Source organism: Pongo pygmaeus, chromosome 9 (assembly GCF_028885625.2).
Source record: "Pongo pygmaeus isolate AG05252 chromosome 9, NHGRI_mPonPyg2-v2.0_pri, whole genome shotgun sequence".
Taxonomy (NCBI): Eukaryota; Metazoa; Chordata; class Mammalia; order Primates; family Hominidae; genus Pongo; species Pongo pygmaeus.
This window is the reverse complement of record NC_072382.2, coordinates 18,839,805-18,853,166: the sequence shown is the minus strand read 5'-3', so window position 1 is coordinate 18,853,166 and position 13,362 is coordinate 18,839,805. Positions and strand designations below refer to the sequence as shown.

The following is a 13,362-nucleotide window of genomic DNA, read 5'->3' as shown; positions in this document are numbered from 1 at the left end:
GCAACAAGAGCGAGACTCTTTCTCAAAAAAAAAGAAAAAATCGTAGAATAAGTACACATATTGAGGCATATTTATATATTGGTGTAGACTATAGCACTAAAAATTGCTGCTGCGTGATTCACCACAGATACATCTAACAATATTTAGTGCAAGATAAAATAAATTGCAGAAAGATATATAGAGCGGATGCATTTATTTCAAGTTTTAAATGTAGCAAATCAGTAGTACATATTTCTATGAATATATAAACACCTATCCAATGATGTAACTCTACAGAAGGATAAGAAACATTAAATTTGTAATAGAGTTTACAGCAAGAAATGGGACAAGAGACAGAATCAGTCAGGAGAGATGTATATTAATAAGTTTTAAATTTCTAAAATAACTGAAACAAATGTGGCATTCTGTGAAGATTTAATAGTGATTAGTTGTGTTTACAAAGGAGTCTTTATATTATTTTCTTTTTTTCTCTTTTTTTAATTATTATTATACTTTAAGTTTTAGGGTACATGTGCACAATGTGCAGGTTAGTTACATATGTATACATGTGCCATGCTGGTGTGCTGCACCCATTAACTCGTATATTATTTTCTATTTTTGATATATATTAAAAATAGTTCATAAGAAAAAATTAACAAGCGAAACCATGAAACTAATTTAATAATACAGGTAAAAATCCACATGATCATAGGTGGCATAAACTTAACTTCCTGAAAGTAAAAAAAGAAACAATAAAGTGAAATTAAAAAAACAAGAATATTTAAAATGATAAAATATTAACATTGGAAAAGATACGATAGAAGAGATAAAATGGAATTCATGTGTGTATATATATATATATATATATATAATGGTTACAGCTGTAAATATAACAAAAACATGTTTATATCATTGAGAAATATCTGAAATAAATAAGAAAATATATAAACACCACAATTTAAAAACAGGTGAAGCAGCCGGGCACGGTGGCTCACGCCTGTAATCCCAGCACTTTGGGAGGCTGAGGTGGGCGGATCACGAGGTCAGAAGATCAAGACCATCCTGGCTAACACAGTGAACCCCGTCTCTACTCAAAATACAAAAAATTAGCCAGGTGTGGTGGCGGGCGCCTGTAGTCACAGCTACTCGGGAGGCTGAGGCAGGAGAATGGCGTGAAGCCGGGAGGCAGAGCTTGCAGTGAGCCGAGATCACCCCACTGTACTCCAGCCTGAGCAACAGAGCAATACTCTGTCAAAAAAAAAAAAAAATAGGTGAAGCATACAACCTTGATTCTCACCAAAAAAAATTTGAATAAGCAATTAAAAAAAAGAAAATGTTATTTTGTAATCAATTATACACACACACGCATAAAACACACAAATATCCATATGCATTCGTGGATAAAACATTCAATTCAATTTGTTTATTCAATGGAAACAGGCAATGGTAATAAAAGAGTGAAGAATTGAGTTCACATGTTGATGGGAATCCTTACTGGTACAACACACAAACAAGTAAAAACTCTTTCTAAAGGAAATTTGGCATTTCCATGAAAAGCCATATGAAATAGGGTTTCATTGGATCTGTGATATCATTCTAAGGATATAACTTAAAGTAATAATCCAAAGTATACCTAAAGGATCCTCATTTCTATATAATATGTATAAAAGAAAAACAGAAAACCTCATCTACTACGGTTGGCTAGTTTCTGGAAAATAGTTTGGAGGCTTATTAAGTATTATAAAATGTAATTAGCAAATGCAGTCACTCATTGCTATTTATCTAACTTTTCAAACAGACTCACGAAGATAAGCATGGAAGATTACAACTAAACAAGTGTGCTAAATGTTCTGCCTTATGTGAGATTCTGAACAGGTAGAAGATAGGTAGATATCCTCCATTCATTCAAAGGGACAAACAAAAACATTTTTAAAAATGTAATGAGCTGTCATTTTCTCAGCAATTGATAATTCTGTCTTTTATGATATTTTACTAGTATGAGTACTAATAATGGAATCGTCTGCACTTCATTACTTTTTACAGAGCTAGAACAATGTCTTCTAGTCTTATATTTGAATTTCTATGCTTTCATTTTCAATTTACTGAAGTGGCACTGTAAGCTCTAGCTAATAATTTGACATACACTTTTAAGTCCCATACGCAAATTACAAAGGACAAAAAACACTCAATGACAGATTGATTTGTTAATTTAAAATGTTCATTAGTTGGTCAGATAATAAGAACAGATTCCAATGCCTATGACCAAAATATCTACCTTACTTAGCAAACAGTTTCTTTTGAATAACTTTCCTTATACTTCTTTTAACATCTTTGTTCCTCAGGCTGTAGATCAATGGGTTTAACATCGGACTCACAAAGATATAAAAAACAGCTACAATTTTCCCCTGTTGTAGAAATGTCTCAGAAGGGGGCCTCAGGTACATGCAGAACAGTGTCCCATAGAAGACAGTGACAGCCGTCACATGGGACCCGCAGATGGAGAAGGCCCTGCGCCTCCCCTCAGCAGTGCGGATACACAGAATGGCAGTGAAGATGAAAGTGTAGGAAATGAGGATGATGGTGAGAGAGCAGATGAGGTTGGAACCAGCCACCAAGAACATGGCAGTCTCTTTGACATAAGTATCTGAGCAGGTGAGGACTAAGAGCGGTGGGTCTGCACAGTAAAAGTGGTTGATTTCATTGGGTCCACAGAAGGACAGAAGAAGCATCAGGATGGTCTGTGCTAGACCATTTGCAAAGCCATAAATATAGGGAGCAGCAGCGAGACAGAGGCAGACACACCTGGACATTTTGCTTCCGTATAACAAGGACTTGCAGATGGCCATGTAGCGATCATAAGCCATCACTGTGAGCATATAATAATCTGTGATCACCAGTACAATGAAAAAGTGAAATTGGATAAAGCAGCCAATGAAGGAAATGGTTTTCTCTTGGATAAAATTTAACCAGCATCTGAGGAGTAACACTGGTGGTATAACAGAGATCTACAAAGGAGAGGTGACTGAGGAAGAAGTACATTGGAGTGTGTAGTGTCAAGTCACTTCTGATTAACAAGATCATGCTCACATTGCCGATTACTGTGATAAGGTAGATGACTAGAAATACCACAAAAAGAAGGCGCTGCAGCTCAGTCCGATCTGTCAGTCCCAGGAGAACAAACTCAGTCACAGCTGTATGGTTTTTCTTTAACATTGTGTTTGCTTGGCTTCAAATGACGTCTAAATAAAAGGAAATTAAAATTCATTTAGGTTTCTCATTTATGCATTACCCTAGTGGTGTCATCTGATATCTTCCTCTTCTCTCAAAATGTAAATACATGTGACATTAAGAAATAGCCTAGTGAGCATGTGATTGATGCTTTAAACATCTAAACTAATATAGAGATTTTTATATACAAAGGCAATAATATTTAAAATGGTTTTCTGTGGTTCTTTTCTGCAAGTCTTTTGATAAAGAGCCTTATCTTTTATCTTTTTGCAAGTCTTTGTTATATGTGTTCACTTAGACTTTTCTTGAACCCATGGTTGTAAACATTGCTTTTCTTTGAAACTGTAATTATTTGTTTAACAACACACCTTTGAATGTGGGATCTAAAGTATCAGCCCTTGAAACCCTCTAGGTTTATCACAACTGAACATGCTTAGGGAAGTGGAACTGATGCCTGGTATATATCCCTGTAGAACAAGAATCCCTTTGCCTGCCCCTCTGAACTGGAGATCATTTTCCAGATCGTCCCTCACCCTCTAATGTGTGCCCATTTTCTTCACTTTATTCTACCTCAGCTGGCCCTCTTATCAACAAATCTTGTTTAACTTTAAAGACCAAGCTACATTTCTTTGTTTTGTATATTTTTGTCGAAGGGGGCAAAAATTGGTTCTTGGGGAATGAAAGCAGATATTACATATTTGTATTTATAATACATATACACATAATACATAAACAGTATATATTTGCATGGTATATAGATACACACATGCACCTGTACTGATGGTATTAAATGTTGATAGGGAGATAAGGAAAACAATAGTGTATCAAAGGGCTCCTGGGGAGGGGGGCAATAAGGAAAAAATGATGAAGAAACTTATCCTTAAACTAAAATGCTGTTGTTTTAACTCCACCTCATTCTAACACTTGAAAAGCTAAGAAAAAACATTGGAACACAAGTTCAATATAAATTTGTTAAAACGTGTAACAGATCAAAGTGAAATCATAATCATATTAACAACACGTCTGAGACCATACTTAAAATATCCTGATCTGAATCTCTCAACATTTGGGCAAGATAAAAGTGACCATGAAGATCGTGATGGAACAATCGACATGTTTCTTCTATGACACATATCCAGACTTGACAACGTTATACTGACTTTTTTTTAATAACTGCTATGCCAACACTGGAAACAGGTCACTTCATAAAGCACTCTGTAAATTCAATGTTCAAAACTTGTCCACTGTATTATCTCATTCTACACAATAGGACATTGGGCTTCTGCCTAGGGTAATAAGATAGAAGATAAGTCACCTAAATCACTGGACTCGTAATTGTCTTGTTAAAGCTCATAGGGTCCAATTGAATTTCTTTTTGTTTTTATTTTTATTTTTTATTTCCATAGGTTTTGGGGGAAAAGATGGTATTTGGTTACATGAGTAAGTTCTTTAGCGGTGATTCATGAGATTTTGGTGCACCCATCATCCAAGCAGTATACAATGAACCCAATTTGTAGCCTTTTATCCCTCACCTCCTCCACCGTTTCCCCCGAGTCCCCAAGTCCTTTGTGTCATTCTTACGCCTTTGCATCCTGACAGCTTCGTTTCCACTTATGAGTGAGAACATACTATATTTGATATTTTATTCCTGAATTACTTCACTTAGAATATTAGTCTCCAATCCCATCCAGGTTGCTGTGAATGCCATTAATTCATCCTTTTTTATGGCTGAGTAGTATTCCATCATATATATTTTATATATATTACATATAATATACATGTATATATCCATCAAACAACAACTGGATAAAGAAACTGTGGTATATTATATATTATACCACAATTATAATGTATGATATACATATAATATATAATATACCACATTCTTTATCCATTTGTTTGATGGTACATTTAATTGCCAAATAGGCAAATACTGTTTTGGTGCTGGATTTCATTTTTGTGTGTGTGTGTGATGGAGTTTCACTCTTGTCACCCAGGCTGGAGTGCAATGGTGCAATCTCAGCTCACTGAAACCTCTGTCTCCCAGGTTCAAGCAATACTCCTGCCTCAACCTCCCGAGTAGCTGGGATTACAGGTGCCTGCCAACACGCCCAGCTAATTTTTTTGTATTTTCAGTAGAAATGGGTTTTCACTATGTTGGCCAGGCTGGTCTTGAACTCCTGACCTCAGGCAATCCACCCGCTTCAGCCTCCCAAAGTACTGGGATTACAGGTGTGAGCCACTGCGCCCCACCTAATTACATTTTTAATAGGCTTTTTTATTGAAATATTAATCACCTTTCAAAATAACTTCTCAATTCATCTGTTTTCTTATGAGTCTTTTTTTTTTCTGTTGGAAATTGAAGTAATGCAAGAAATAAATAGTCCAAATAATTTAACTGAGAATTTTGTGGAAATAGTCTTTCTTATAAAAAAAAAACAAGAACACAATATCCTACTGCTTTGAGCAAGGAAATCTCAGGGAGAAGCTTTTGCAATTGGACAGAAATGGCTTTGGAGGCATCTGAGCCTGTGCTCTCCTGACATGCACCCTACACTGAGACATTCGCTTGTGGATGATTGCTTCTACTATTCTGTCCTACAAAGAGTCTAGAAGGTTGGTCTTTGGCTTCAACAAGAGTGGTGTCTCCTTGGAAAGTGGTCGTGGTTCAATTTGGAGTGGAAAAAGAAATCTAGAGAAGACACGTTCACAAAATATATTTTGTGTTATTTTTAAGTAATATAGGCTATAAACCTAAAAGTAGCCCATTCTTTATGAAAGGGCTATAAAATATTACATGATACACCTCTTATAATTGTAAAGAGTGGCACTGTTAACACAAAATGAATCAGAAGGATGATTTAATACCAGTTCTTTATTGTTCTAAATGAAGTATAAACAGTAAGCACAGTTTACTATTGAAAGCCAGCAGAGTGGGACAGTTACTAGGAGTTTGCAGTCACACTTCCTGTGTGAAAAACCCAGTGCCTCTAGTTCCTACCTGTGTGGCCTGGGGCAAGTTATTAATTTCTGTGTGCCTCAGTTTTTTAATCCATAAAATTTGATCAATAGCCATTCTCTCTAGATGAGAAAGTTAATTCAGTAAAATTTTAAAAATATATCTGTCATGTAGTACATGCTTAACAAATTGTGGCTACTAGTATTATTTGGTGAATGATCCAGGTCTAGTCTAGAAGAAAACTCAACATCAAAGCATGAGCTCCTTTAGGGTCAAGGATTTTTATCTGATCTAGTTATAGACTCAGCGGCACCTAGATTTGTGCATCCTGAATTGGAGGCAGTCAATAATTATTGATGAAATAAAAATTGCCTTTGGCCTATTTTCTTTTCATTATGTAAACACTGTAAACACCAGTACTCTGAAAAGAATAGCAACACTTTAGTATAAACATTTTCTTATTCATCAGAATATGTTTCAGCTCAATTTATTTCTATCAATTAAAATATTTACTGCTGGATTTTAAACTTTTTAAAAAATATATCTAATCCTACCTGAGAAAGAAGCGTGATTTCATGATGACAGAATGGGTATTGAGAACCTGTAGAGTCTATAATGCAATTACTGTGTGGAGACTAAATCCCTGCAGGTCAATTATTTCTAGCAAAAAGTCATTCAAATTACGAACAACCACAATATTTCGATTCTTCTGAAAATCCTGAGCTCATGGAGCACATGAGTTTTGCCAACTCCCCACTGTCTTCAGGGAATCCCATCTCCCAAGAGTGATGTAGGAATGGGATTCATTATTTATTTTACTTTACTCCCAAATGATTTAATATGTTAGACTTTGGGAAATATTAAGTTCCTGCTTACAGCAAGTATAGTGGATGGTATCAGGAGAAGGTTTCAGAGTCTGGAACACCATTGGAAGATAAACTAACTTTTGTTGAACTTGAACTAGTGATATATCAATTTTGAGTTTTGTACCTTTATCTTTTTAATAGGGATAGTAATGCATAACTGTGAAACACTGTGGATTTATAGATAATATAGGTGTGCTGGTGATTCTCCTTTTCCACCCTACTCCCATTCACATCTATTGTCTTCTCTTCTATGCCTTGCATTGTTTACCTGGAGTTGGGCTCCTATGGACCTGGTCAATAGAGCACCTATGGTGTCTGGTTTCCAGCGACATTGACTGATGAGAAGACTCACCAGGACGTCACAAGTGGGAAGGATAGGGAATTACCTCAATTTCTTTCTCATTCCCTTCCTGTTTCATTATAAATGTGCTAAAGTGGCTGCATCCCTCCCTGGAGAATGTCTTGTGATGTGTGTCCTGGGAAGATGTTTGCAAGGGATTTCTTCCTGGCTGCAGCTCTTACTGAGCTCTGTGACAGAAGCCACTGTCCTTGGTCCTTCAGACCTAAAGATGGAAATGGTTTTCTACAGTTAGCCTCGACTTTTTTAACTCCTTTAGCTAATTTCTTTAACTTTACCTTTTTATTCTCTGTCTTTTCATTAAATTCTCTTTAGCTAAAACATATGAGTAGAATTGTGGACATCTCAGATCCAGGCCGGAGCAGCATATCGTAGTTATTCATTAAGTCTTGCAGTGAGTTAGTAGCAGTAATAATAACTATTATGATAAATATTATTGTAGCTAAAAATTTGGAATAGTTCTACATTCATCATTGTTGGAACTTAAAGGAGCCATTGAATTGCCCTCCTTTTGGATCCTGACTCAATTAGAGTCTACACACGGGAGACAGATATGAAAATTACTAGCATTATTGCAGGTGAATTTGGATTTGAGAATGTGGTTTAGACATGCTTCTCTGTTCCTTTCCTCTGAGGTGAAGTCATTCAAATACAGTACAGCAATGGGATAACTCTCCTCTCCCCTTCCCTTTCCACAGCCATGAACAGCCTCAACATCCTTATCAATCACATCGACAAGGAAAGGATGTTTTGGACTAACAGCCAGGCCATCACAATAACTCTTTTTATAATCTCTCCAATCCACTCACCCTCCTGAGATAGGTTGATAGAAGGTGTAGGAAGAACACTTCAAAGTGTCCTTCAAAATCTTTTCTTCAGTCATTCAATCCTCTGCCTCCTTTGTAGCATGCTTGGTACTCCCTTGGAACAATGTATGTGTTTCAGAAATCTCAGTCCTTTTTAATTTCCTCCTCCCATTTCGGACCCTTTCCATGGCCAAATATTTTCTCTATGACTTTTTAAATATCTCAAAAATCAATTTTTTTCTACAATGAAAATAAGAATAAAGAAATTGATACAATTGCTAGGAACTTTAAAGAAGGTTGTAATGATGCTTTGAAAATTTTGGGAGATCTTTTATCTTAAAATCTTACAGAATTTTATTAATTTATTCTCAATAAAAATTACAACTTTGAAGAAATGCTGTCAATGGAAAGTGCATGACACCAGGAAAGTAAGTCATGGCCCTGACTACTTTTTATCTCATCAGCCACTAATAACCTGGTATCCAACTCCATTCTTTTTACCTAGACACTGAGTGTTCCTCTTGTGCCTTCTTCATATGAAATATGAATATATATATGCATTACAACATATATATATCTTTTTCATGTATATTTTTATATCTGTAAAATTTTAAAACTGTCTGAAACATAATTACTCATAAAAATAATTACCCAGTTAAACATCTTAATAAACCCATATGGCTTGGGGTGTTTTTAGAGTCAACCCAGAAGTATCTATGAAAATAATATTTTAATTGAAACCTAGCTCTTGCTGTGTTCCTGGAAAACATTATTTCATTCTTCTGAGCTTCAGCGTTTTCATCTGTACCAAATAAGGAATAATATATGTATCACAAAGATACTGCACATGTTAAATAAACTTTGTTTTTCATTGGCAGTGAATGTGGCTATCCATTTGTAAATTCTTTGCACACTTGTGGTCGCTATTTAATAAACATTCAGAAGTGACAGTACTTTTCAGAGTAACAGTTGCAAAGTATGTGCTGTGCCATCAGATAAGGTAAAGAAAATGTAAAAAAAAAAAAAATTGCAGCTTTTACAGTTCTGTGTAAAATTCTATGTAATTGCTTTGTTCTTTCATAGGAGCCCCATCCAGCTGAGTAGAGATGTGGTAAAACAAGTTTTCAAAATATGTTTTCTATAGTGAGTGTGCTATAAATCTAATTAATTCTGTTTCTCCAACTTGAATTTAGGAAAGCCCAGAGATAATTTAAAACACCAAAAACATGTGTATGGAACACATAATGTTGAAGATGATTTTCACACATAGTTGTAAAGTAATTCATATTCAGTCAATTTTTGCACATTTGGTTTGATCATTCACTTTCAAAGTTCTGTAATGAGCACAATTTATCTCCTTAAGTGAAGAAACATAATTTCTTCACCAAATGTTACAAAATGTTACAAAAAGTGTTACAAAATTTAAAAATAACATTACAGTACAGCTTTCACCTAGTTCAATAAACCAACTACCCAGAAACACATTTTTAAGAATGACAAAGTAAAGAGTATATGCAGATTTTTAACTGTAGCAGCATTTTTGTCCACCTTGACAAGTGCTTTTGTTTTTGCTTTGCCTGTTTGTGTAAACTGGTAGGTAAATAATTTGCATATTTCTCTCTTTTTTTAGAAAAAAATTATGGTGACCAAATACCTTTAATTGTTGCATTACCTAGTTCTGTATGTCAAGACATAATTACATATTACATGGAATGGTTAAATATGGCTTCCTTTTAAAGAGTAGCTTTGGACTTAGAATAGCCAAATATTTAAATAACCTATTTTGGTTGGTCTTCTTCTTTAGGAAATACACATTCAGATTTTAATCCCTTTTCTCCTTCCAAGATCTGGTGCTAGTTGGTGTAAGCCAAAAGTCTACAAGGAGGTATGCTACACCCTAAAAGAGCTGCTTGAGTTTTCGAATTTATATAAGCAGAATTGTGGAGAACAGGCACAGAAATGGATATTAAGGGTGTGGGATAATAGTGGGAGCAATATAAAGTTGGATCAGGCTGAATGTATTGATATGGGCCCACTAAGCAGAGATTCTGCACTCAATGTTACAAATCAGGGAGTTAAAAAAATGTTCTAATAGTTTATTAGCTGAAACATGGATCAAAGGATGGCCTACTGTGAGTGATCTTGAAATGCCAGATCTTCCCTGGTTTAATGTAGAGGAAGGAATCCAAAAGCTTAGGGCGATTAGAATTCTAGAGTAGATTAGTCACATTAGACACTTCCTCTGGATATAGGTTTACCTATCCCGCATGTAATGCTTCTGCTAAGATTACCATTCGTGGACTCCCAGAATGCCTTATCCACTGTCATGGTATTCCACACAGCATTGCCTCTGACCAAGGCACTCATTTTACAGCTAAAGAATAAGACAGTGCGCTCATGCTCATGGGATATACTTGTCTTACCATGTTTCCCATTATCCTAAAGCAGATGGATTGATAGAAAGGCGGAATAGCCTTTTGAAATAACAGTTACAACAACAACTAGGTGATACTACATTACAGGGGCTGGGCACGGTGGCTCATGCCTGTAATCCCAGCACTTTGGGAGGCCGAAGCAGGTGGATCACTTGAGTTCGAGACCAGCCTAGCCAACATGGTGAAACCTCATCAATACTAAAAATACAAAAATTAGCTGGCCGTGGTGGCACATGCCTGTAATCCCAGCTATTCGGGAGGCTGAGACAAGAGAATCACATGAACCTGGGAGGCAGAGGTTGCAGTGAGCCGAGATCATGCCACTGCACTATAGGCCTCTGGGAGACACAGCAGGACTTCATTTCACAAAAAAAAAAAAAAAAAAAAAAAAAAAAAAATTGCAGGGCTGGGGCAAATTTCTCCAGAAGTCTTTGTATGCTCTGAGTAGGCATCCAATATGTGGTACTGTTTCTCCCATAGCCAGGATCCAAGAATGCAAGAATCGAGGGGTGGAAGTGGAAGTGGCGCCATTTACCATCACCTCTACTGACCCACTAGCAAAATTTTCCTTCCTCTTTCTGCGACATTATGTTCTGCGGCCTAGAGGTCTTCATTCCAGAGGGAGAAACTTTGCCACCAGAAGACAGAAAGATGATTCCATCAAACTGGAAGATAAGATTGCCACCTGGCCACTTTGAGCTCCTCCTGCCTCTAAGTCAACAGGCTAAGAAGGGAGGTACAGTGTTGGATGGGGTGACCGACCCAGACTATCAAGATGAAATCAAACTACTACTCCACAATGGAGGTTAAGGAAGAGTATTTGTGGAATACAGGAGATCCCGTAGGACGTCACAGTATTACCATGCCCTGTGATTAAGGTCAATGAGAAACTTCAACAACCCAGTACAGGCAAAACTACAAATGACCCAGACCCATCAGGAATGAAGATTTGTGTCACTCCACTGGGTAAAAAACCATGTCTTGCTAAGGTGCTTGCTGAAGGTAAAGGGAATACAGAATGGGTTGTAGAAGGAGGTAGTTATGAACTGAGCATAAGGGGTCAAGCCCTGCCGATTCCTCCATTATTCCTTACAAGATTAGACAGAACTAGGCCTCTTGGGAAGTGCTCTGGAACATAGGGAAGCTGGATGTCTGCCGTGGGCTCTCTTTTCTCCACTGCAGAACACAGGCCCAAGAAATCCCTTTCAGTGTGACACTGTTTGGTCAGGAAAGAAGCAACATAGTCAAAGTGAAACTGCTCCTCTTACACTTCTAATATGACTTTTCCCAGTTTCTATGCTCCAAGAGTGTGCCCCACCTCACCCTTGGGTTATGGAATTTTAACCTAGCCATTCATATCTGTGAGAAGTTGCTAACTGGTCATTCTGTGCTGGAAACCAGAACTGAGCACCTCCTCTTCTGCCATCATGCTCTACAACAAGTTTCTAGCTCCTTGCTTTTTCCTACTTTTATTTTTAAATTCTACTATTAATAAATAAGTATCCTATAATTATATATCCTGAGATCTGAATTAAACTGAACATGTGAAGTTTTTGTTAGCTTATTTTCTTACATGTAATAGCAGTGATTGCTTATCATGGAGAATTTGGACATAGCTATTAATAAGTTTTATTTCCCTTTATCCCTAACATTTTACAAGACATCTGTATGTAGCATTGGATATGTCTTTGCACATAATATATTACACAAAATGATTTACCTTTTTCTTAACTAGGAACATCCTCGCTTTAATGGCTATATAACATTTTGAGAAAAAAAAAATTCACCTGTACTTTACATTTTCCTTCACTATCAAGGCTGATGACATTCTAGTTATTTAGAGACAGCTTCTATCCCATCTGGTAGATGCCTGTGCTTTACCAGTTATCAAATTCAGGCAGTCCTCACTTTGAGATTTTGTAGTATCTAAGTAAGAACCACGCAAAACAAGACACATTTCCCGTATAGAAAGGTTTCTGTTACATAGTATGGTGTTAAGTGGGAGCTACTTGTATTTCAAACATCATTTGTTTCCTTTTTCTGGATTATAAAATGAACATCACCATTAAACTCTTCATACAAGTTTCTAATTATGCCTTCAGTAGATTCTCAAATTTGGAATAGCTGAATAAAATTGCATAAACATTTTGACTCCTTAAAATATTAACAATATTGTATTTATTTCTAGAAAAATTTTATACCATTAATCAATCAATGTATGAAAGTGCTAGACTTTTTCAGCTCTCTTAAATATAGACACATAAACAATATCATATTTCTTGTTTTTAGTTGCCACTATTTTCTGCATTAATTTTAGCATTTTGTATTTTAATCAATTTTCTACATATAGTCTTCAACATTTATTGATATGATCATGTTTCAGTGCTTCAAATGATTTATATTAACAGCATATTTCAATAATTTTGCCACTTTGTCTTATTTGTGGCAAATACATTGCCAGACTCTAGGGTGGCTCCTATTTTTAAATAGTTTTATTGTCAAATTAAAGCCACTATATTACTGTGAAGTATTCCCACTGTTAGGAAGCACAGAGTAATTTTTCTCTGATTATTGAAATGTTTAATATTTATTTTAATTCTAATTAATAGGTTTTTTTCTTAGTCTTTGAAATAACTCATAGAAGAAGAATATATTTGGTCATGTCATTTCTTTTTGGGAGAGTTGATGGCAAAAATTCAGCCTAGTTAGAGAAAAGAATCTGTATTTAGAG

At 35.9% G+C, this 13,362-nt stretch overlaps 1 protein-coding gene across 1 annotated transcript; it reads right to left on the bottom strand.

Moving 5' to 3' along the window:
* Positions 1-2,255: 2,255 nt before the first annotated feature.
* LOC129007451 (olfactory receptor 5M5-like) lies at positions 2,256-3,192 on the bottom strand. Its single transcript, XM_054438364.1, is given in 2 exon segments — positions 2,256-2,934; positions 2,936-3,192. Coding segments are annotated over 2 exon segments (936 nt in total).
* Positions 3,193-13,362: the final 10,170 nt, after the last annotated feature.